Here is a 22,671-nt window from a genome sequence, read left to right as displayed (position 1 = left end):
CAAAATAGTCCCTTGAGGTTTAATAAACTTGTTAATTTCCCCAAATTAATGAAATATAAACTGTTGTATCTATAACCACACACTCCACGCCCCTGTTTTACAAATAAAAATGCAATCAGGAGATGGTGTGATGCAATGAGTGGTTTCCATTTTACTTTTAAAATGCATGAAAATAATTGTTTTCTATCACTTTGTTTGTCACTCTTGAAATGACCTGTGCACTAAATCTAACCCTCATACTTGCATAACAAGAGCAGTCTATTTAATTAGTCGTCCAAGTTGAAGTCAGTATGTAGCTATATTAATGACAATATGGGACAAATATAATGTCATGTAGTGGCGGCAGGTGCTGCGGCTGCAGGTACATGGACAGTCAGACACAACGACGTGCACAGTTATCAAAGGCGCGAGTGCGCGCACAGTTGAGGCAACACGACGCGGCGCGTCTGTGGAATCAATGAGCTCAGTAATTAAAGAGGCAGGGCGGCGTTTCTGTTATTTGATTTGTGATATCCTTTGGGGAAACACCGAGTCGTCGGATCACTTGCGCAAGGCTGCTCACACTCACAGCGCTTGGTCACGTGTCGCACCAGAAACGTTTTCAGAACTGAAACTTAGAAATTGCTCACTGTTCCGGTTCTTTTAAAACAACAGAACCGGTTCTGAATAAGAACCGGTTTTCAGTTCCCAACCCTACTCATGAAAGGATCCTTTGCAATGAATGGGTGCCGTCAGAATGAGAGTCCAAAAAGCTCATAAAAACATCACAATAATCCACAGGTTAGTATCCAGTCCATCAATTAACATCTTGTGAATTCAAAAGTTGCCTTTCTGTAAGAAACAAATTCATAAAGGACACTGAAATTATGTGTTCTATATCCATTATATTGCTTCCTCCAATGAAAATGTTGTCTGATTCAGGACAGAAATATGCAGGTAAAGCTACAATGGTTCTAAACAAATATATTGGTGGATTTTGAAGTGACATGACAACAGGGGATACACTTTTTCACCAGAGGAAGAGTTATTATTGAATTTTTTGGGCTGAAGTGACCATTTAAAGTTTAAACTTTGGATTTGTTTATAAAAACACACAGTTGTTGTTTTTTTCTTCACAAGACATTAACTGATCGGCTGAAGTCATGTGGATTATTGTTACATTTTGATCAGCTGTTTGGACTCTCATTCTGATGGCACCCATTCACTGCAGAAGAATCATCGGGCAAGAAATGTAATGCTAAAATTTCCCCAAATTTGTTCAGATAAAGAAACAACCTTGCATGTATTATCCAAAACAATAAGATGCTAATAGTTCTATAAAGATTATTTTCTCCAAATCTGTTCTTATATAAAAAAATAAAAAAAACCTGGGGGTCACCTGAAGTTCAGTAAATTTGAATCAAATTCTCATTTTTGAGTGAACTATTCCTTTAAGACGTAATCACATACAGGTAGAATTGCAGACAAATATTTTATTAAACCTTCCATGGCAAACATCTGATAGGTTATTATATTAACATATGATATCTGAGCCTGTCTTTATCATTTACTGTCTGTGGTACAGTGATGTATGGCAGAAACTCAGGTGAAGGCGGAGCTTAAAGAAACAGTTGTAGGATGTGGGTGAGGCAGCAAGAATGCAGGTAGATGACAAACAGCAAAAACAAAGAGCACTTGCAGAATATGAAGAGATGGGTCCAAGAAGTTGAGTCTTTGAGAATACAGCAAAAACAACAGTTTTCAAACTGTGAACAGAAACAAAACAGCCACTGACAAAAGAAGATGACCAAGTTTGGAAAATGAGAAACAGTTCCATCATTCTTCGCACACAGAGATGACATGTAAGTTCATGCTAACCAAATACATATTATTTTACATAATACTGCTGTTTGTTTGTGTGTGTGTGTGTGTGTGTGTGTGTGTATATATATATATATATATATATATATATATATATATATATATATATATATATATATATATATATATATATATATATATAAATAACATATATAGACATATTTAATTATTATTTATATATAAATAACCAACATTAAAACCTGAAACTTGACAGACACATTTTCACTGGCTAAATTCTAGTTAAATCAAAATGTGATAAATCAAGATGTTGGCATTTACATTATACTGATCTCACATTGGCTCCTGCGTGTGGTGAAGATTCTGGTGTGTTTTTAATGTAATGTAAAGACAGAAATGCAGAGAAACCGGTTGAGTGAGAGTGAATGTCTGGTAGTTTCATACACAAACTTAAGAAAGAATGTGCTGATGAAAGGATGATCATTGGTGGAAGTGTTCAAGGCGTGATGTTGTCACAATGTTTTTTTACTGTACGTGCATTGATGTTCTTGATAATCTATTTTGAGAATCTATTTTTAAACCATTGATCACAAACGTCAATGTCTGAATGTCTGTAGATTATATTTGCTTTTCATGCCAGTGTACAAATATTTAGCTGCGGCGTTGTTGTCTCATTTTACAAGACAATTAATTAAATATTTCATTGCTGAATAAAAATGTCAGAGACAATCAAAACAAAGCAAATCTAGATTTATGATCGATACTTAGAAGTACTGTGAAACGTACAAATCATTTACAATAAAATAGCAATCTAGTTTTTGTTTCTGAAAAGTAAGATTTTTTTGTGTTTTTTAAACAATTCTCTAAGAGCAGCGGTATATATATGTATAAAACATAAAAAATCTAATTACTCTTCAAAAACTTTTGATTGGGAGTGTACATACACACTAACAAAGTATAACAAATTTTCTCTGCAAAACACATAAAGCAAACTGCACGGGTAATCAGTGTCAAATATCTAAAGTCTAGTTTTCAAGGTGAGCTGCCAAACTGCACGCATCATGCCAGATATGTTTTATACACTCATAAAACACATAAGCATTGCACGGCGCTTGAATTACTGGATATCATTTTAAAAGTAGTATTTTGAAGTTATGACATTAATGGTGGTAATATATATATATTTTCCTTTTACAGTATGTCTAATTCAACTAACGCAACAAATCTATGTGTACCAGGCAGTCTTTGTGGTAAGTAAGTGTGTTATGTTCAGTTCATTAGATTTAGTCTCCCTCTATCTGGGAATAAAACATGCACACATCATGTGACATATGGAATTCAACTTTCTAATACCGTTGTGTTTCTACTTTCTTTGCAGAGGTGCTTGTCTATGAAGTCGAACTGATCGTCATTCCGGTGCTGTTTCTCTTGGCTTTTCTGGTCACGCTGATCATTTTGCTGGTGCTCAAATGCACCTATAAGCCGTCACATCTTTATGGACACCACAGAAATGAAAAAGATGACACACAACACCATCGTAACTCACACAGACACCGTAACAACAACAGACAGCACCTGCAAGGCATTGACGGTAGCTACGGCATCTGACTGTGTTACACACTAAACACTCAAGTCGCTTGTTGTTTGTTGTGCTTATTTAAAGGTCTTCCGGTTCATGCACGATAGAAATGTTTATTTATAAGTCTTCCTGACCATGCATAATTGCTATGCTTATTTAAAGGGTTTCCCTTGATCACAGTGTTTATTAATAGATTATCTTTTATATTAATTATCAAAGAGTTTATTGAAAGGTTTTTCTCAAAAGTTATACTATAAGAACCAACAATAGATTCATTTTTTCCTCTCTCACTTAATATCTTAATTTACTTTGCAACTACAGCTCCAGCAGAGCTGAACCCATTGGAACATGAGGTTATTCCCATGACAGCCCAATCTCAGCATGACATGCAGAATTCTAGCCCTGCAGTCCCTCAGCAAACCACCGGGAGGCATCCGGACCTCTTTCAGCTGGTCTCTCCACTTCCTCTCACATTCTCAGTAAAACCAGACAACACCTTCACATTGCACAGAGCTGTCATGGACAGACAGCCAGTCGTTTTACGAGTGCTTAAAGGTACTTTTGGATAAGCATTATTTCATTACTTTTTATTATTGTAATTATTTTTATTTGATTTTTATAATATTAATATACTGTACTATTTATTTACAGCATACTATTTTATTTTATATTTCGAGTTAGCTATTCTTTTTTACATTTTCAGTTTTCATTTTCATTTTATTTTTATTTGAACTAGGGCTGGTAGTTTAACTCGTTAATTAGATTAATTAATTATGGAGGAAATTAAGATTATTATGGAGGGCATTAAGATTATTAACGCACTTGCCCCGCCCCAGACCTATGTGGATCATCTGCCATTTCATACAGTCGATTGATGACTAATATGAGGCAGGGCAACATATTTACATCACATAGTTAAGAAATATCACACGAGCTGTAGGCTAAGTGCAATATCACACAAGTTCAAATGTGATACTCATCTTATACAACAGTTCATTGAGAAGTTAATACTCTGTTATTTTAGACACAATGTTGTCTGTTTTGCTCAATTTTGCCAAACAAAATATAAAGACAAATCAGAACTGTTCATCCTCAAGCAACCCACAGCGGCATTTCATCTCTTAATAAATGATTCAGCCATTTGAACGAATCAAATGAATGAATAACTGACTCGATGACTTAATCATTAAAGGGTTAGTTCACCCAAAAATGAAAATTCTGTCATTAATAACTCACCCTCACGTCGTTCCAAACCCGTAAGACCTCTGTTCATCTTCGGAACATAGTTTAAGATATTTTATATTTTGTCCGAGAGCTCTCAGTGCCTCCATTGAAAATTTGTGAACGGTTTACTTTATGTCCAGAAAGGTAAGAAAAACATCATAAAAGTAGTCCATGTGACATCAGAGGGTCAGTTAGAATTTGTTGAAGCATCGAAAATACATTTTGGTCCAAAAATAACAAAAACTACGACTTTATTCAGCATTGTCTTCTCTTCCGTGTCTGTTGTGAGTGCTTTACGAGGTCTTATGAGTTTGGAATGACATGAGGGTGAGTGATTAATGACATCATTTTAAGACATTTACCAACACCTACTGGCAGTTTTAGTTTATTATTTAGAGTATCATTTCATTAAAGAAATCATTTAATATTTTCATAGTAATAATAATAAAATGAAGAAAATAAATAAAGTTATAGTTCACCAAAACAAAAATGACAATTCTGTCATCATTTACTCACATGGTCCAAAAGAGTATAATACATTTTACCAAACAATATATTTCTTGATAATTTATAAATAATTTGAACTTTATTATATTTCAGTTTTACTAATTGGAGTAATTATTTCATATTTCATTTTTCCATCATTAATTATTCAACCTCATATCGTTCCCAACCTATAAAACCTTTGTAAATCTTTGGAACTTGTCGTGGTACTGTAATGAACCCTTGACGAAGACTGAGACAGAAGAGAGGAAATAGTTGACTAAAGTCATTATTTTTGTCTTCTTTGAACACAAATAGTATTCTAGTAGCTTCATTACATTGTTAAACCACTGATGTCTAATGGACTATTTTAAGAATATCCTTATTACCTTTCTGGGCCTTGAACATGCCAGTTGTGTTGCTGTCTATTCAGGGTCAGAATCAGAAAGCTTTTGGATTTCTTAAAACAGTTATAATAGTAATTTGTGTTCTGAATATGAACAAAGTTTTTACAGTATATTTTGATATTGATTTTTGGATTGATAGAAGACAGACAGTCATTTTGAATGACAGACACACAGACAGAGAACCAGGCGGACATTCAATCTTACTTTCTTCTACTTTTTCCCTCATGCAGAATCAGCCAATGCCAAAGAGCGCCAGTCCTTTCTGGGGTTTGCCCACTTCCTTTCAGAGTTGGGACTGCATCCATCGTTGCCCAGATTGCTGGGGGTTGTGTCTGTGCAGACACCGTTGATGATTGCGGTAGAGGAGCTGGAACACCGTGACCTGCTGAGCTTCCTGTGGAGGTGCAGACAGGTACATGAGCAATGCTTCATTTTCATTCTTGCAAGGGACACTGACAAAACTAGCTTGGCTTGATGAACTGGTTTTCCACATTTTTTTGTTTACATCATTTTTTGGACAAAAGAGCAAGAATTGTTTCTTAATCAGAAAATCAGCATATTAGAATGATTTCTAAAGGATCACGTGACACTAAAGACTGGAGAAATGATGCTGAAAATACATTACACTCTCACATTAATTATTTATTTGCACTGCTGAAGTCACCTAAGAGTGGTTGTGTCATTCCTGATGATCTCATTTGCAATGGATTGATTAAAAGTCAAACTACTACTTTATAGCTCACCTTTGTTTTGACTGACTGTAAATCTCTTTCACAGGACCATACAGGTCGGGAAGCACCGTGTGACATGACTGAAAGACGAATCTTTACCATGGGCGCTCAGATTGCATCTGCTCTGGTTAGATAACAAATCAGCTTGCAAGATATATACAATCACATTAACAGACAAAAGACTGGCAGCAATGTATAAATGAATTGAATGGAGAGATTTATAAGACACATCAGACATGCACATACGGGCAGCTACATAAATCACAGAGCCTTTTACTTTGTTTGACTCTGGCATGCATTAATCATGACCAGTCATGAGCACTTAACCAAAGAATTTATGATTTACAATGTACAGTAAATACTTTGTCACACCTAAGATCAAGTTCTCATTCTAACACAATCACAGGAGTATCTGCATAGTAAGAACTACATCCATGGCAATGTCAAGGCTCGAAGCGTCTTGGTTGGTCGGGACCTGTCGGTCAAACTGTGGGGTTTGGGTCCAGCATACCGCAGAAAAACGAGTGCAGCCTCTATGGATGTAGAAGATACAGAAATGAGAAAATGGCAAGCTCCAGAAGCATTAGCACGGCAACCTCTCCAGCAAAGCAGCGACATGTGAGTTGGTGATAATTATTTATAGCCTATTTACAGTTTATGCTTTCGTCACCTTTGTTCTTGACATTGTGTCCATTTCTGTTTAATCCTCTATAGATGGTCCTTTGGCATTTTGCTGTATGAGATGGTGACATTAGGTGAGTGTTTCTGATATCCAGTATTATAAAAGTCTCCAGTATAGCTACAGCTGCAAGATTCCATTTATATGGAAGAAAAATAATCAAATTATGAAGTTGTTTAAAGGCTCTATATTCCATTGTTTTTTATTTCAGGAGATCCACCCTTTCCCAACATCATGGCTGGCGAACTTCTGCAGCATTTACAGAGAGTGAACACACTAAAGAGACCACCCAACTGCTCTAATACACTGTAAGTTTCTTTATCCACACATATTTATCTAATAAACACGCACTTTACATTTATTTGGTTGCAGTTAACTATAATAATCCGGGCGCACTCCATCATACACACAAATACAAAACATCTTCATTGTGGCATGTGACAATAAAATAATGAAATAAACATTCATTTTGATGTAACACAACACCCTAATGTACATAATTGAAAACTATTAAGGAACACAATTATGTAAACAAAATAACACAATTTGAAGTGCCACTCCGGGAATTCTAATGCCAGATTAAAGTTTGTCACGATGGACTATAACATAAGACTTGTACCATTATTTAAAGGGAAAAAAAAAACCTTTTCCTTCCTATTCCTTTTTGATAGCCACTATAACATGCACTTACATAATGTTTCTTCTCTAGATATTCTATCATCAAATCCTGCTGTCAGTGGAAACCAAAGGATCGAATCTCATTGGCTGAGCTGAACAGAAAGCTCCAATCAGGAGAGAGAAGCGCCAATGAACAGGCAGTGCTGCGAGTGTCTGAGCCGGTGAACATGGAGAAATACATACGGGAGGCGGGCTATGGAGAATCATACAATTATGCTGTGCTATAATGATCCCTTTGATCAAACCCAAGACTCACCAAAAGAGCTGCGGACTAGCTATGAATAAATAAATGAACCGTCAAGGTTTGAGATTAGCACTTTCGAAGGATTATAGAGAGCCACTGCTTGTTACAGACAGTGACATCACTCTATCACATATAAGAAGCACATTATCTCGTCAAGCAAGCAGGTGCTATTATGAATCAGGACTTTAGATTGAGGATAAAGGATAAAAAAGGGCAATTGCAACACAAATGAGAACGAGGGGATGCTATGTAAAACAGAGTAAGATTGTGTCATACACATATATGAAATATGCAGTCAATAGGCAAAAGCTATAATGTAAACGTATATGAAACAACAACAACAACAACAACACACACACAGTTTAGTAATAATTTAGGTAATGTGGTTTAACTTATCATTATTTATTTAGGTTGGAATTGTTCACTGCTACGGCTAATTCAAATGGTATAATTAAAAATTATATTATTGATATATTTATTGGTAACTGGAAAGTCTACTGTATTATAAAGTACACTATTTATTCATGGAAATGTACTTTTTTGTGTCAGTTTAGTCATCGTTAGTGCAATTGTAAATAATAATGGTCACCTGACTTGTTCAAAATAGGCCTACTTTTAAATATTTAGTTTCCCACTTACACCTTCAAGTCTGCGGTGTTGGCCCGTTAGGGAAACTGAAGTACGTAAGGTTTTATAGTAATCCTTCAATAAAAATGATTTCATCTGTATTTTGTCTTGGAAGTTTCTCTTCACCCGCTTTTAACCAGAAGCACGGTTGATGACGCAAAATGATGCTAAAATCTAATTGGCTTCAAAGATCGTTATTGAAGATGATTGGTTATTATGCGGAACGACGCAAATGACGCTCTATTATTGAATTTAAGTCCATTGATTAAAAATACAAACTTGTGTTATCGGAAAGAACTATAAATACTAATTATTAAATATTTAAATTCATATTAATATTTATATGCACACTGAGTAAAAACAGTAATCTTTATGACTTTAGTTATCTTGAATATATTTTTGCGATAACAATTAGGCTACTCCAAAATACCACAAATGTTACTGTATACTTCACTGAATCTGATGTATCCTATTATTAACATTTAGGAAACATAAGTAACAAGAGAAGAAATCATTTAGACTATTTATTCACAAAATAATACAACAACTGTACACATTACCACTCATGATTTTGACACAAATTCAGGAAAAGCCACCATAAAATATACACACGTCAAAACATCAACATTTCTTTTTAGGCCGACACGCTCCTTTTGACCTGCAATTACATCAATTAGACCATTCAACACAGAAACATGAACTTGGGTATTTACAGGGTGAGGCTCTTCTAACTGTACAGTAAGCAAGTGAGTTGTGTACATTATGCACAGTAAATGTTACAATATGAGATGGTCATGTTTGCTAGTGTTATAAGAGGGCTAGCTCAATGCGAAGCTGCTCTTGACCGCTGGAATACAAACCACAGTGCACTACTGCAAGAGGAATGTGCTTTCTTGGTCTTTTTTGGAGTTTCTCTCTGTGCAACACATAAATGACCACAAGACATCAGAATGGGAAAACGCAGTTCTTCATATTACCCCGGGCGTATAAATGTGCTCAATAATAAATACTTTCACATTCAATATATAGACAAAAATAGCAACACCTAAGCAATGGCAGCATAAAGCATCTATTGACTTACATGATATACATTTTTGGTAAAGATTCTCTAATTTAAGTAAAAAATAAAAGTATGGAAGAAAAACCTATATGTTCTCTATGAAAGGGATTAAAACAGAATGTCGGAAAGTGCAAAACTACCGCTAAAGTATTACAAACACATTTATTCAAATCAGGTGAGACTTGTCTCACTACTTTGTAAAACCTCAAAGTGAGTCGGTGCAGCACATGAAACGCTGAAATACTAAATCACCAAGCACAGGAAATTCAGTAGCGGGATTAATGGTCATAATCTAGCAAATTTCCTCATGTCATTTGCTAAAAATCTTAATCATGGACCTCTGAAATGTGAACTTGTTTAGTTAGTGAGACTGTATATATAGTAGTATATACAGTGAAATCCACTGAACACTGGTTGGTCCATTTGTGTCCTCTACAATACAACCTTTACTGTGATTTTAGATTAATGTATGACTTAATTTATCCAAAGAGTCCGTTTCCTTAAATGTATTATTTTTGGCAGTAAACTAGCGATTTTATTCTTGGCATATGCTTTACTACCTAAGCACTTCCTATAAATATAAATATTTAAATTATTCTTATTCATTAAATATTTGAAGTGTTTTTGATAGTAATAGTGATCTCAAGTAATGAAAATGTATATATATCTTTCCATATACACTATATATTACTCAAAATAAACATCGTCAGTGCAAAACCCTCAAGATTAGGATGACCGCCAACTATAATTCAAAGGAAAAACACGTTGGTTTTTCTAAAGGCAAAAAAAGAGAAGAGGTTTGACGGTGGAAAATGGCAAGAACTATGAAGGCCTAATGTTAAAATTCCCTTTTTCTGTTTGAGTTGATAAAACAAAACTACGTCCAACTTGTTAATTCACATTAAAACTACACTAAAAAAGCACATACAGGAATGAGCAATAAAATAATAAAACACTTCACATGAATCAATATTGCACCAATCCATCACACAATAAAATAAAGCTCATGTACTATGAGCTCTCGTATCCTTCCAAAATATTTCTAGATCTGTGTCTCTCTACTGTGGTTCTGTTCATAATGCGTTTACCCTAAATAATCTCTTTTTTATATAATAATAATCTCTAGTATTATATTTCTATCTGCAGTGGTACATGTCATGGCTTTAATCATATTAAGCTATATTTAGTTACACCGTTTCTTAGATGGCGGAATTAGATTTCTCTTCTTTACTAGAATCCACCAGTGGCTGGGTAACTGAGCTCGGTTTCTCCTCCACCTTTGTGGCGTCTGCCGCAGCTTTCTCAGATGAGCTTGCACCCTGTTCCGAGGACGATTTGGAAGCTTCCACCAACGGGACCTTTTCTTTGACCGGAGAGGCAGAAAGTGCGACTGTGCCGGCCTCCTCCACAGAGGTGGCAGTCAGAGGCGGAGCCCCGCTAAAACCACGGGCGATGTCATCGAATGTTCGCCCTTTGGTCTCCGGTACTTTGAAGTACGTAAAGATGAAGAAGAAGATGAGGAAGATCATAAATATAATGAAGACATATGGCCCGCACAGCTCCTGTAATTCACAAACAATAAGAAAAAAGTTAATTTTTACCACAAAATAAAATCACAATAACTAGTTGACTAGTTAATATTTCTATATTAGGAGAATTATTTGTTTTAAGTGGTTAAAGTAATGGCTATTGTTTTAATAAATTAATTTAAGAGATGAATTGTTGAATAAAGTCATTATTTTTGTTTTCTTTGCACAGAAAAAGTATTCTCGTAGCATCATAAAATGACCATTGAACCATGTCACATTGACTGTTTTACAGATGTCCTTAATACATTTCTGGGAATGGGTATATTACATTGCTGTCGATGGAGGGTTGCAGATTTCATCAAAAATATCTTAATTGATGAACGAAGGTCTTATGGGTTTTGGATTTTTCATTTTTGGGTATACCATCCATTTAAACTCGTACCTCCAATTCTGTAGTTTAGGAAACTATATTCCCCCAAGGAGAAGAATACACTTATATAAACATGGGATAAAAATGTATTATAATAGAATAATTATATATATAAAAAATACTGTATATAATATAAATATAGATATAAATGGATTTGATAGATTAAAATGATTTAAATTCAAGTTTTAATTTGAGCGATTTAAAAAAAAACATATTTAAAATAAATAAATATAAATATTTAACATAAATATTTATTTTTATGTACTTACAGTATGTTAAATATTGAAATGGTTCTCCATATAGAATATTAACAGTTTTACTTTAAAAATTAATTCAGTAGATTTAAGTGGTTAAAGTAAAGGCAATTGATTTAATACATTTTAAAAAGCTTTTAATACGTTTAATTTTTTAAGCTTTAATAAGCTAATTCCCACAAGGAGAATAATACACCAATTTAACATCCAAATCACTTGGCATGAAATAATTGTTTATTATAGAATAATTATTTAAAAACTTTATTTCAATGGTTATATAATGGTATTTTTAAGTAGTTAAAGTAATGGCCGTTGCTTTTAAATTAATCTAAATTAAGCTCATACCTCCAGTTTTGGGAAGCTGATTCCCACAAGGAAGTTGGCTGTCCAGTTGGAGCATCCTGCTACGGCCATGGCGGCAGGACGTGGCCCCTGGGAGAACAGCTCAGCCACTATGAACCAGGGAATGGGTCCAGGGCCCATCTCAAACATGGCCACAAAGGCAAAGACTGCAGCAATGCTGAGGTAGCGAAAACCCTCAATGTCCTTCTGCTCAGGAACAAAGGTAGGAAAACACAGGTACGACATTAGCATTCTAATGATGGTCAGATATTTACAGTGACTGTTTTGAATCTTCAGCAGAATGAAAACAGACAGCAGGACCCACCAATAAGAGAGCAATGGTCATGGCCAAGGCGCTGACAGCCATTCCACACAAACCAATAAGGTGCAAAGTTCTTCTTCCTGCCCTCTCCACCAAGAAAAGCTTGTAGAAAAGGAAAATTTCAAAAGTATTATTTCAAACACATCACAGATTTCTTATGAAGTTCAATGATAAAATACTTACAGATACTACAGTAAAGACAGTGTTGACGGCTCCAGCTCCAATGGTGGCATAAATGGGCTGAGTCACTCCAGCTGACTTAAAAATACCAGTTGAGTAATAAAAAACCTTTGAGAAACACAAAGAAAAGTCCAAATGGTTAACAAAAGAATGTAAAGTGATAGTAAAACAAAAACACTAGTGTACATTAAACATTTGATAGTCCGACCAAATAATGTACTATGAAGTGGAAGTTAAAAATCATGGTTGATAGCAGAAATCATTTGTCACATTCAAAATGTAAGGTCAAGACCGGCACATTGCATTTCAGGATACTGCATTTTTGAATATATTAAAAGTGTCACATTATAAGTAGAGTAAGACATCCAAATCTTTACTGCATATATAAAGCATGCATATTATAAAGAATATACCTACCGTTTCACATTCAAAATAGTAGGTAGCATGCAGTAACGAGCACAGTGCATGATGGGTAATGTATGTCACTCACAGCGTTGATGCCAGACAGCTGTTGGGACAGCTGCAGCATGACAGCGATGAGCAGAGGCTGGCGGTAAGCAGCGATGCGGAAGAGCTCTGGGATGGTCACTTTCTTCTCCATGGCCATCTTCGCACTCTCCTCCTTCATCTCCTGCATGTCCTTCCCAACGTCCTCGTAACCACGGAGACGCACCAGCGCTGAGTGACAAAGGAATGGAGTATTGGTCATAGAACTTATTTTTAACTCATTTTGGCATGGGTAAAATTTTTGAGTTTTTAAAAAAAGGATTTTACAACATACAGTAGCTGTGGTGTGTGCGTAATAATCTGGTGTAAAATAAATTATCCAGCTCCAGTAAATGGTAAAGTGTATGTTATTTAATAAAGGGCTCCTGTTTAAACAGATGTTTTAGCTCATTTTGTCATCAGCATTCTCAAAGGCATAATTAATGTTAAGTGGAAACATAAGGTTAAGTGCATTTGGCACAACTTCATTGCCACACAGATGGACACTGTTCACTGAATAAAAAAAGTAGTTTAGGTTAATGCTGACGCGTGAGTGTTCTCTGAGGGAGTGGTGGCAAATTTGACACGTTTCTCTTTTCTGACTAATGTAATCATTCTCATGATATTTGCTTTCTCTTTTGTAAAGCCATCATGGATTATTTAATTGCTTCTGAAGTAAAAGGCAATTCAAAAGATATATTTGCTGTAGTTTGCATTCACCACTATAAACGTTATTTCGGCGTAAGCTGTTCAGTGAAGCTTGGTTGCAGCTCAGTGGAGATAAAGCTCATTTTCATCTCTTTTTTACCTTTACGGGCCTGTTCTTCCTCATTGAGGTTAATGAGCAGGTACCGAGGGCTCTCTGGACAGAACGGAAGCAGTATACACTGCAGGACAGCAGGTAGCACGGTTAAAGCCAGAAGCAGAGGCCAGAGCTTTTGTGAACCCAGCAGATTCTCCAGACCCAAAATCTAGATGGAAAAAGGACAAGACTTAAAAGTAATTTGATCGTTTACAGGTATCAAATTAAAAATGATTAGGTTATGATGGCATAAATTAGACTAGCAGCCTTAAAAATGGATCAGCAGACTCAATTAGAAGCTTCATGTAACATAAGTGCATCAGAACTAATCAGAAGGGATATTTCCCCAAGGCTTTGTTGTGGCACAAACATATAATGAGGCCATAAGGCTCTTAAAATGACTTACACATTTTTTATAAACCATCTGGTCATGTCCAATATTAAAAGCTACTGTACAGGCAACAAACTACACTGCTGTGCTATAGAATGCTTTACCTGTGCGATTAAGATGCCCACCACGACACCAAGCTGGTGCAGGGTCCCAAAGGCCCCGCGGAGGGGAGTGGGTGACACTTCTCCAACATACATTGGAGTAAGGCCGGTGAAGAGACCACAGAACAGCCCAATAACCAGCCGACCGGCAATGATCATCTCAAAGGAGGAGCAGAGAGTGCACAGTCCCATGAGACCCCCACCAATCAGAGCCAAGATATTCACGAGGAACATGGATTTACGTCTGCAGAGAGAAAAACAGAGAGGGAGAAAGGCAGTTCAATTGAATTAGATACACTAATTCAGCAGCAAATGGAGGAAATGAGAAAAATTACAGCAAGAGAGAGAAGAACACAATGTTAAGACTTGCATCACAATTGTTGTCCTCGGATGAAAACGTCACAGCATATAGTCGATGTCATATTCACTCGTTTTATTATATTTTGCTCTGATTCAAATTATATATACTACTTTTAGTTGAAAAAATGTGCAAAACTGTAATAAACCATTTTTTTTCCCAAATATTTATCAGAAACCATCCAAAACCAGGGAGAGTGGCAGAGAAAGTCACAGAAAAAGAACAATGGCCACTGATCACATGAATGCTTGCTTTGAATGAGGTTTTTCTGACAGTGTGGAGTGTGTTCAAGCAGAGAGGAAGACAGAGGTCAACTCTTCTACTCTGAGTGCCCTCATCATAGTAAACTGCTTTTATTATTAATGAAGCATTTACTGTCCAGTTAAAGCAGCATTGTGATCAACTCTGACATAAGATGAGGCATTATCTGGCTGAGGTTTCCCAGCACAACAACATAAATGAAAAAAGACTACATTAAACTTCTCTGTTTATCTTTTTATATTTATTCCCCTTTACTGATACATAATAAACATTAGCTCCATGGTGCAATGTACTAGAAAAAAATGCATTAAGCATTAGGCCATAGCTCTGACCTCAATGTGTCTTTACCAATAAATGTAAACCTAAGTGTATGAGTAATGACACGGAAGAAGTCACAATCTCAGGATTTCTTTCTTTTCACTTAAAATGCAAAAGCCTCTGATCTCAGGACTTCCACAAAGGACATGTCAGGTTCTTTCCAAGTCAAAACTGGATAATATTAGCCAAATTACACATGATGAATTAATTTCCACTCACCTTCCGAATTTGTTGGCTACGACACCGACACTGAATGATCCCACCATTCCACCCACGCTAAAGATGGCCACAGCAAAACTCCACACAACGGTGCACACGCCTGGACTGATGGGCTCCCCGTAACGCTCCATCCATGTGGCATTAAAGAACGCCCGCAGTTTCTAAGCAGTTAAAATGTTTTCATTGAAGATGGCCAATGCATAATTCCTGTATTGCCATTTGTGTATGTGTGTGTATCTTATTTAAAATTTTGATGAATCATGTTTTGGTCAATTTAATGCATTCTTGCTTTAAATCTTAAACATTTATGCAACTGAATGTGTAGTATAAGTGTGTTTGAACCTTTGATTGGTACTACACACAACACAAATCCACACCTATTTACCTGCTCTGGGGCATTGATGACTCCTGTGTTGAAGCCAAACTGCAGGGAGCCAATTACAGCTGTCGATAAAGAAAACAGGAGGTAGCATGTCACCTGCTTCTGTGAAACAAGAGAGAAAACGTTCAATGTTGGTTAGTTGTCATTGTCATTTTATTTTGCCTTTTTTATTTTCATTTTCACATTTTTATCATAAAAATGAAACATACACACAGACTTCTTAGATTAATGTAGCCTATTTATCAATAAAAACATTGTTATTCATATTCAAAATTGTCTATATAAAACATTTAATAATCATATATGCGATGTTAATCATACTTTACTTGTGTGACAAACAGACAGCCCGGGAAAGATTTCAACTAAATAAGAAACACTAATTCAGCAGCAAAGAGAGGGTATGAGAAAAATGACAGCAAGAAAGAGAAGAATTAAGTAATTAGACTTACATATATTTGTATTCTTTTAAAGTCAATATTAAGTAAATTTTTGTGCTTGGATGAAAATGTCCTTTAATGTTCATTTTGTTCAGATCAAAATCCCATATACATTAAGTTGACAATAATGTGTGAAACGACAGAATAAAACCTGTCAAACTGTAATATATTATAAAATATTTACATATTTATTATAATAATTATTTAAGAACATAAAAGATCAACATCAGATAAGTGAAAATTTTTGTTTTCAAACTGCTGAAATAATAACATATAAGTAATAATTATTGTAAGCACAGTATTACCTAATTTATTAATTAATACTTTAACATTTTATAATTGTATTTTTAAAATGAATCACATATACATTTTAATTTTATACATTAATGTTTGTTTAACTGAATTCTCTGAAAAGACCCAGTAGTCACACTGCACTCTGCTTTGTTGTTGTAAATGTAAACAAAACAGCAGCTAATATACTATACTATTATAGAGCTCATCTTTATCATCACAAATCAGCCATGTCCTAAAACAGCCCTGCCTCCATCAGTAAGACTACACTGTGACTACAGACTACAGGTTTCTAGGGCAACAGGACACAGCAGTGCTGACACCGTGGATTGTGAAAGGCTGTGTGATGCTGAGACAGAGATGTTCACGGGTCTTTAAGATGGAGTCTGAGTCAAGTCACGAGTCCAAGTCGAGTCACAAGTCATTTAACGGCTCGCTAAAAAAATCCCATTCAGAATCCTCATTGAGATATTCCTACAAAGCTGTTTTATAGGCTATAGACAAAATAAATGATCTATGATCTGTTTTTTAAGAGGTTTTAAGATATAAGGTTAATGCACATACAGTCTGTGATATGTTTTAAACCATTACCATGTTCGAAACAGTTTTTCTGTAATCAAATTCTAGAATAAGAGACCTATCTACCACGACACATAAGAAAATATGTGACACAGATATTACAAAGCCATACAGTTTCTAATCAGGCTTTTCATCCTGAAATCTATACTATTTTAATATTTTTCTTAAAAGCATTATCTACAAAAAAATGCCTACAATAATCAATACTTTCTCACCTTGAGCAGAAAAGAAAGAGATAACCAGCAGTTTCAAAGTTTAAGTTCTATCCTAGCTATATAACAACAGTTAGCCAATTATAATGACAAGATTCTTCTGAAATCTGATAATGCTAAATCAGAAACGTATTGTCACACCTGGTTTGAACAGGTTATAGATAGATAAAAAGATAATAAGAAAAATAACTGTTTGCAGCATTGACTTTTTCCTGCTGTGTTTTAGTGAAAGTAATCTAAATAATTTCTCTGCTCTCTGTGTTTCTTGTGTTGTTAAAATAACCGCGTCATGCGCGTGTCCGAGAGAGAAAGAGCACGGAGCTGAATGGGCTTGAATAAAGCGCTTAAATATATTTACCATAAACGAGCGCTTGTTATGTGATCCGATCCGCTGTTCTGACCGTAGACTTCTGACACACTACTCACTTTAAATGGTGTTGTGTTACAGCTCTTAGTCCGGATGGGTGTGGATGCGCTCCACCTTTTGAATATCAGTTAGGCTGTATAAGGATTTAGACTAGAGTTCCTTTTAAAATATTCAAGAGTCCCTTTCCTCGAGTCGAGTCAAGGCTGGAGTCATTTCAGCTCGAGTCTGAAGTCATGTCTGAAGGCTATAAAAATGCGCCTCAGTGACAGACATTCAACAGAGATGACCTTAAAGATATTACTGAACTGTATCAAAAACAAAAGGAGTGTATAGACTTTACTATAAACAGAATAAATACAGTAGTATTTCTAGAATATGCATGCATCTGTGTAGTTCGATGCAGTGTTGCAGAACATAACTTGCACAACATTTGGCTTATCTAAGCAAAACCAACTGGATGTAACTATCTGAAATAAATGTAGATCAATAGCATCATTTCCTTTCAATCTGATCCTATTATTCCTATTACTCACCCTCCCTATCTCCCGCTCCCATACAAATGCTCTTAAGTCAAGATGACTCAGTGAAATACGTTTTGAAACAATCAGAATCAGAATCAGCTTTATTTGCCAGGTGCGCGCAAACACACAAGGAATTTGTGTTTTTAAGGTGCTCCTGATACATACATACATAAATAACAAAAAATATTAGTTATTTTTTAGCAAGACTTAGCAATAAATAATGTGTAGCCTATGAATCTGGAACAGTAGGTTGATTTATGTACAGAACTGTGCATTTTTACTCTATATAGAACCGTATTTACATAATACTTGAGAAAGGCAATAATTAAAGATGTAGAATGATTTACAGAAAATGTACGGAAATCAAACAAATATCATCTGACAAATGCATTCTGAGTCAAAAGCTGGGAATTAAAGAGTAACAAGAGAAACTGGACAGAAAAGTCCTAGCATGTGTAGACAGCTATGAATGAAAACATCTAATCTGCTCACAGGGACGATTTAATCTGCTGATCTAGTGAGTTTTAAGAACCCTCACGTACAAAACGTACAATACAAACAACTTCACCACCCATTCTGCCTCTCTCTCCTGGTCTCTCCCAAACATTTACATCCCAATAGATCTTAATATCATTTTAATCCTGTCCTCAGCATCTCAGCCACTCCTTCATCGTCATGGCAACATCCACTGGGTATAGGGTTGCCACCTTCGGCGAGGCAAAATAAGGGACACCCATTCATGACCCCCCCATAAACAATAAACCATGAGAAAACATGCTCAAGTATTGCTCGAATTGCAGCAGAAAACATTAATATCGTTATTTTAAATTAGATTATTTATAACTATTAATTATTATTATTAGTCTTTTTTTTTGACAGTTCTGCAGCTTTTACCTAGATGGGATGAATTTGTATTATTTATTTCTTGTTTTATTAATTTGCTTGAATTAGGACTACCTTATTATGTAATTATTTGTCCCATTTTTATCTAAACAATTTAGCTTTTTTTTAAATGCCAAATTGTATATGAGATATATGATTATGTATTATGTATATATTTCTGATTAATATCAATGATCCATTAATAAATAGGGCCTAACATTAATTATAATATATTAATTTATCTGTCTAATAATGTTTACAAATATAACAATTATGCCTAACAAGAAAACAATTACCTGACTAACTTTTAAGACTAGTCTTAACCTTTTATGCAACCTGCCTTTTGATGTTTTTTTGATGTTTCAGCACGCGATCTGGAGACTTTGTTGCTATGGAAACAAAAACATACACCCAAATCACGTGCAAATAAGCTTCTCTAATACTTAATGAAATTGATTTCAATATAATTGCTATTAGTATTATAAAAAGTGCAAAATACTTATTTGTTCAAATATGTGTTTGCCTTTTTAAAATACGGGACAAATCGCATCATGTATTGATTTTAATACAGGATGCATAATTTTACCTTTAATTACTGGACGATTCCATATTTTAAGGAAGGGGTTGCAACCCTAATTGGGTAATAGCTGCATTTATATTCCTTTCATTGAGACTATACAGCAAACACAGAAAACACACTGGGATTATGCATAACACTGCTGATTGATCATACTGATTGATTTTTGACATACATTCACTGTTGAAACAAAGACAACATATGAACAATTTGATTAACTAAAAAGATTAATCAAAGGCATGCAAAGCATCTAGGTGCACATTCATTACAGCCAAGATTCCTACATGCAACACACAAGCTTAGAGTGTGTGTAAACCATTTTATACAATTACGATGCATAAATGATATATTTAAATACATGTAGAGTGTTGTGGGAACATATCATTATACTATAGCACAAAAGCAGCCGGTACTGATTGAGCAAAACAGTTTAAAAGGACCAACCTTCTCCCCCTCCATCGTGCCAGTGGAAACGTCCAAGAATGATGGATTCCGAGCGAACGTGATACTTGGCACACACTCTTCTTATGCTCGAGATGCGATGCTGTACGTGACTATTTTGATTTTAATAACTGCAAAAATTGTAAAACATTTGTAAATTAGCGTAAACAGTGTGAGACTCATAAACATTTCCCCCACTAAACAATCTGTTGGGTTATCATCAAAGACTACACCCTTAAAGGGACTTTGGTTTTCATCTCCCGCAACATCTTTCAGTGCTCATCATACACGTCAAGCAAACCACAAACGTTGTAGAGACATATAAGCCTGTATGATATTAAAATGAATATTTTAAGTAATAAATAACGACGCTGGTACTTTTGTTTCGACGATGCTACATCCTGAAATTAACATCGAGGCATGTTAGTTACATCTTCAGACGAACTTGTAAACTTTTGTGTTAAAAATCATTGCTGGAAACCGCTTTGGACAGAATGTTTATGTATAAATATGTACTTATCAGGTACTTATACGTAAAAATAAGAAAATATACAGTTTTTGACCCCTCCCCCAAACCTTTTGTGACGACCCCCCAGCCCCCAAAGAAGAAGAAGAAAAAGATCCTATAATAAATAAACGAATAAATAGCCTTAGTTAAACAGACTAAATTAACTCCCAAACTATAAACTGTCGTACAACAGGTGCTTCTGAATATGGCGGACTCCACTTTTTGACAAGTGGATTTACGCAGCATCTTCACCTCAGACCTGTTTTTGATCAGTAAACATTTTTTTTACAAGTGCAAAATAAATATTTTCGTTATTTTAAGCGTCAAAACATCACACTTTTATCAATACTACTGTACTATTACACGTCTCATAACCGTAACAAAACCTAGATCACACTATCCATGTCATATTTTAGCATCACCACAATTGTTCATTAGGCTATTCTTTTTCACTTAAAGAAGACGCCGTCAAATCCATTTAAACTAAACAGCCAAATAAGATTATTACAATAATCAGCATCAGGTTAAAGTCGTTGACTATTTAAATGTGTATCATCAACTGAGTCTGCAGTTACCGTGTCTCTCGTGCGTCGTGACCACCCGTTCGCGTGGGCACGTATCCCGTTGACCCACTGGCACTAAAGTCTGTAGAAATTCGCTCCTGCAATTATGTATTCGTTCATTCGTCACACGCAGCAAATACACGACAAACCGCACGTTCCCCTTTTTGACTGAATACCGGCGGCCCATGCACGTAAAGCCTCGCCACCGCCCCCTTTTTATCCACTACTAGTATTTTGCGTCACGCCTTGTGACAGCTTTTTCGTCATAGCGCCTCGTGATGCGGGAATACCTTATTCGGCAAGGTTTGAGTTAGGATGCGGATTGTGCTCGTGGGGTGGGACCAATAGCGTGTGATACCGCCGCCCATGATGCTCTGCGCGGGTGACCTTGAGAGAGCATCAGCTGATGGGTGCTACCAAATGGATGCAGCGCCGGGTACCACAAACTCCAAGGATGCACCCAGGCGGCTTTTACTTCCTGAAATTGGTAGAGCGGAAAAAGTAATAATAAGAATACATTTAGTGTATATTATATTCACCTTTTCTTGTTTTTTTGTTTTTTTGTTTTCTTAATATCCGTTGAAAAGTGCATGTAATAGGCACATCCCACTTGAGTTTATTCAGGCCTCAAAGAGGCACGTGAGTCATGGCAGTATCAAATTCTGCAGCACAACAGCCCAAATACAGTAAATGGTCACAAGACTCCAGATGATTTTAGAACACAACGCAATTGCATCATTATATACTTATCGTTTATTTGCACTGTAAAGTTTCTGTTGATTTGAATAAGCCCAAATCTATATGGTGCTGCTGACTTAAATAGCTATAAAGGGAGATTTGGGCTAATTGTCACACTTTTTGTCAGGATATTGTTTATTTTTAGACTAGTTAATTTTGTATGGGTGTATTTTGTATAATTCAGTATTGGTTAGTTATTGAACATTTCCATCATTTACCAGGACAAAAACAATTATCAGTGAGAACCTGCTGTTGATTGGGACTGATTTGAGAATACATTTTTATTTAAAGTAAATTTCTGTATTTAAAATGTATTACAGTCAATTTAATGTTGTATTTGTATTTCATGGATTTAATGTTTAAAATGAACTAGCTAAAGTAGCAACTAAAGTTTAAGTAGTAGAAAAGGTAAAATAAAAAATAAAAATTAACATATTTGGGATAAACGTGGGACATTTTGATGCAAAATTAATGCCCCAATCTAAACATTTATGAAATATTTCCTTATCCTAAGAACATAGTTAAAATTTAAAGTAAAAATAGTTAAAATCTACTTTTATAATATATTGGATGCTTGCTTTAATACTATGGAGGACTCGAGACTGCCACTTAAAAATAAAACGAAGAATCAATTTATTGATTTAAAATTT

The 22,671-nt window shown here is 35.4% G+C and overlaps 2 protein-coding genes across 2 annotated transcripts; one reads left to right on the top strand and one right to left on the bottom strand.

The window, feature by feature from the left end:
- Positions 1–1,357: 1,357 nt before the first annotated feature.
- On the top strand, positions 1,358–8,891 carry LOC127979748 (tyrosine-protein kinase STYK1-like). The gene is made up of 10 exons (XM_052585365.1): positions 1,358–1,841; positions 3,016–3,068; positions 3,197–3,409; positions 3,719–3,952; positions 5,742–5,923; positions 6,289–6,369; positions 6,649–6,860; positions 6,957–6,997; positions 7,133–7,229; positions 7,631–8,891. Exons 2-10 carry the CDS (start codon positions 3,017–3,019, stop codon positions 7,824–7,826), a joined length of 1,308 nt encoding a protein of 435 aa, XP_052441325.1. The 5' UTR covers positions 1,358–1,841; position 3,016; the 3' UTR covers positions 7,827–8,891.
- Positions 8,892–8,981: 90 nt separating this feature from the next.
- On the bottom strand, positions 8,982–21,587 carry LOC127979747 (solute carrier family 2, facilitated glucose transporter member 3-like). The gene is made up of 11 exons (XM_052585364.1): positions 21,296–21,587; positions 20,216–20,343; positions 15,909–16,007; positions 15,524–15,684; positions 14,371–14,611; positions 13,882–14,044; positions 13,078–13,265; positions 12,591–12,695; positions 12,411–12,509; positions 12,089–12,292; positions 8,982–11,092 (listed from the first exon to the last, which is right to left on the bottom strand). The coding sequence occupies exons 2-11, from the start codon at positions 20,228–20,230 to the stop codon at positions 10,730–10,732; spliced, it is 1,638 nt and encodes a 545-aa protein (XP_052441324.1). The 5' UTR covers positions 20,231–20,343; positions 21,296–21,587; the 3' UTR covers positions 8,982–10,729.
- Between the last annotated feature and the right edge of the window lie 1,084 nt (positions 21,588–22,671).

The sequence above is a fragment of the Carassius gibelio genome, chromosome B19, assembly GCF_023724105.1.
Source record: "Carassius gibelio isolate Cgi1373 ecotype wild population from Czech Republic chromosome B19, carGib1.2-hapl.c, whole genome shotgun sequence".
NCBI classification, from domain to species: Eukaryota; Metazoa; Chordata; class Actinopteri; order Cypriniformes; family Cyprinidae; genus Carassius; species Carassius gibelio.
The sequence above is the reverse complement of the archived record's forward strand: the minus strand, read 5'-3'. Positions and strand labels throughout refer to the sequence as shown.